This window comes from Lactuca sativa, chromosome 2 (assembly GCF_002870075.4).
Source record: "Lactuca sativa cultivar Salinas chromosome 2, Lsat_Salinas_v11, whole genome shotgun sequence".
In the NCBI taxonomy this organism is placed as follows: Eukaryota; Viridiplantae; Streptophyta; class Magnoliopsida; order Asterales; family Asteraceae; genus Lactuca; species Lactuca sativa.
Genome location: NC_056624.2, coordinates 17,438,218 through 17,440,740, shown reverse-complemented (window position 1 = coordinate 17,440,740; position 2,523 = coordinate 17,438,218). Strand labels below are relative to the sequence as shown.

Genomic DNA, 2,523 nt, shown 5'->3' with positions numbered 1-2,523 from the left:
AATACAATCGGAACGAGACGGAATGGATTATGAACGCAGTCAAAATGAAGGAATCGGAGTCGTTTGGAGGTCTGGGATTGGAATTTACAAACTGTAATCGGAATGAAATTGTTATGGATTCGGACTCGAAATTGACTTGCTGAACTCGGATTTGGAAATATTCAATCGAAATTGGATTTTGAAATCAGAATCGAAAGTTGATTGAAGTTTATTCTTCGGAATTGAAATTTGATCGGAGTTATTTCATCCGATAATATGATTTTGACTTTTCCTAAGTCAAACTGGGTATTCTTGCGTTCCAGTGAAGAAGACGACACATGTTACACTCTTGGTCCCTGCATCTTTAGCGTTTTGACAGTTCAAGTCACCAATTGATTACAACTGTTACAGTTTCTACCCCTCCTTGGTAGATGCCGTTCATTTTTCAAATTGGAGAATATGAGTTATATTTTCATCTTGTGCCCCTATGACTTTCAGCACATCACAAGTTTTACCCCAAATACGAAATTCTTTCAATTTCTTGGGTTTTTACCATTTTTATCCCCTTCTTACCAAAATATTTTCATTTCTTATTCCTTTCTTTGGTCTTATTCTTTTTAAACTCTTCTAAATAATTGCTTCTTTCTATTCTTTTGTCTAAATTTAAAAATTGAAAAATAATTTTTTTTTTGTTATTTTTTTTGTTTTAATTTTTAAAGATTGGTTTTTTGCTAAAACGATTTATTTCATCATATCTGACGGGTTTTGAAGATTGTTGGTGATTCTTCTTAACTTTCCAGATTCTCTCCATGGTATTTGTTGAAGATTCAAGGGGGAGTGATGATTATTCAAGGGGGAGTTCGTATTTGGAAGATTATTTCTATTTCTCTCGCTTTGAAGACCCCATGTACTAATGATTCTCACAATTTAGGGGGAGAAATGCCAAGAAGATCGGAAATCGTCATTATGGTTCAATACCGGAGACGATGTACCGGAGTGTTACTCCGCAAAGCAAAGTTATGGCGGACTACAGCAAGACGCATTCCATAGAGCCGAGAGTTCTTACACCAGAACAACAAGTTGCTCTCGACGCTCTTGATCAATCGAGTGGCAGAGGAAAACGAGTATCTGTCAAGAAGGAAACAACTGAGGCTAAAACTTCTAAGCCTTCAAAGAGCAAGAAAAGAAAGACCGAAACCGAAATCTCTTCAAAGCCAAAGAAGATCAAGCGCATGGCTCGAAAACCAAAGGGTCCAACTCCTTCACCATCTGACAACGAGGATGATCAGGACGCCAACTCTCCACATGAGTCTCCTAGAGGTAATACTCCACCTCGTTCTCCTTCTCCAATTCCAGAAGACAAGATTCCAACACCACCTCCATCACCAAAACAATCCCCTCCTAAAACAGAAACACTTAAAATTCCAACTCCACCCCCTTCACCAAAACAAACACAACCAGAACAGCCAACTCCCACACCGACCCTTGAGATACCAGTTTCAGTTGTTTCAACTTCCATAACCGAAACCTCTTTACCACCTCCACCCGTATCTTCGGTTTCTATTTCCACCACACCTTTAACTACTCCCATCATTACCCCAATCACCATCACTACTACCATCCCTGATGAAACAGCACGGGTCAACGTATCTCATACGGGGGCACCTACTGTATCTGAAACTCCTGTCATTCCTATACCTCCCTCACCAACCAAAGCAACCGATTCCGGTGTGACTCTCGGTGGTGACAATGATGAGTATGATTCCACATACTTTAGTCCCGATCGTTTGCAATCGGATGAGGATACTGAAGCTCCAATCAACCGACAACACTTGGACAGTATTCACGAAAAGCTGGACAAGTTGCTTGCTGATACAAAAGCTTATGGCGGGGTTGTTCTAAAAGCCTTTGTGGAAACCGCCATGGAGCAATATACCAAAGCAATGGATAAATCAACTGAAGCTATTAACAAATCAACTTCTCTTTGCAAGAAAGCTACTACTGATATTGCTGAGGTTGTTCACACAACTCAGCTTTTTCTTGATTCTTTGAAACGGCATACGAATACAAATGCAGCAAAAGTTCAAGCTTCAATTGATTCTCTTTCTCAAACTTTAATGGAAGAACACATGAAATTTGAAGATGTTCGTTCTTCTCTGAAAGCCAATAATGCCACTCTCATAGGTTCGGTTTCTTCCAAACATGACTCTATGCATGCTGAGATAGCTAAGGAGAGTGCACTGAAAGAAGAAATTTCCAAACAAGCCTCTACCATTGTCGTCCAGCAAGTCCAGCTTACATGTAACACCCCCATTTAATTATTAGATAAATAAATAAATTAGTGAACGAATAGAATCCTTAAAAAATTAAATATAAAAGGACGATCTCGAAGAGCTAATTGTCAATTTTAGAAGTCGAGGGTCAAAACTATAAGTTCCGGACTCAGTTTGTAATTATTTATGAAGAGAGGGGCTCTGTGGTAATTATTTGAAATTAATTTAAAAGGAAATAAGGTGGAAGGGTTGATTATGGCCTAATTAAGAT

At 38.8% G+C, this 2,523-nt stretch overlaps 1 protein-coding gene across 1 annotated transcript; it reads left to right on the top strand.

Moving 5' to 3' along the window:
• Positions 1-998: 998 nt before the first annotated feature.
• Positions 999-2,297, top strand: LOC111903919 (uncharacterized). Its single transcript, XM_023899685.1, has one exon. The coding sequence runs from the start codon at positions 999-1,001 to the stop codon at positions 2,295-2,297; it is 1,299 nt and encodes a 432-aa protein (XP_023755453.1).
• The last annotated feature ends 226 nt before the right edge of the window (positions 2,298-2,523 follow it).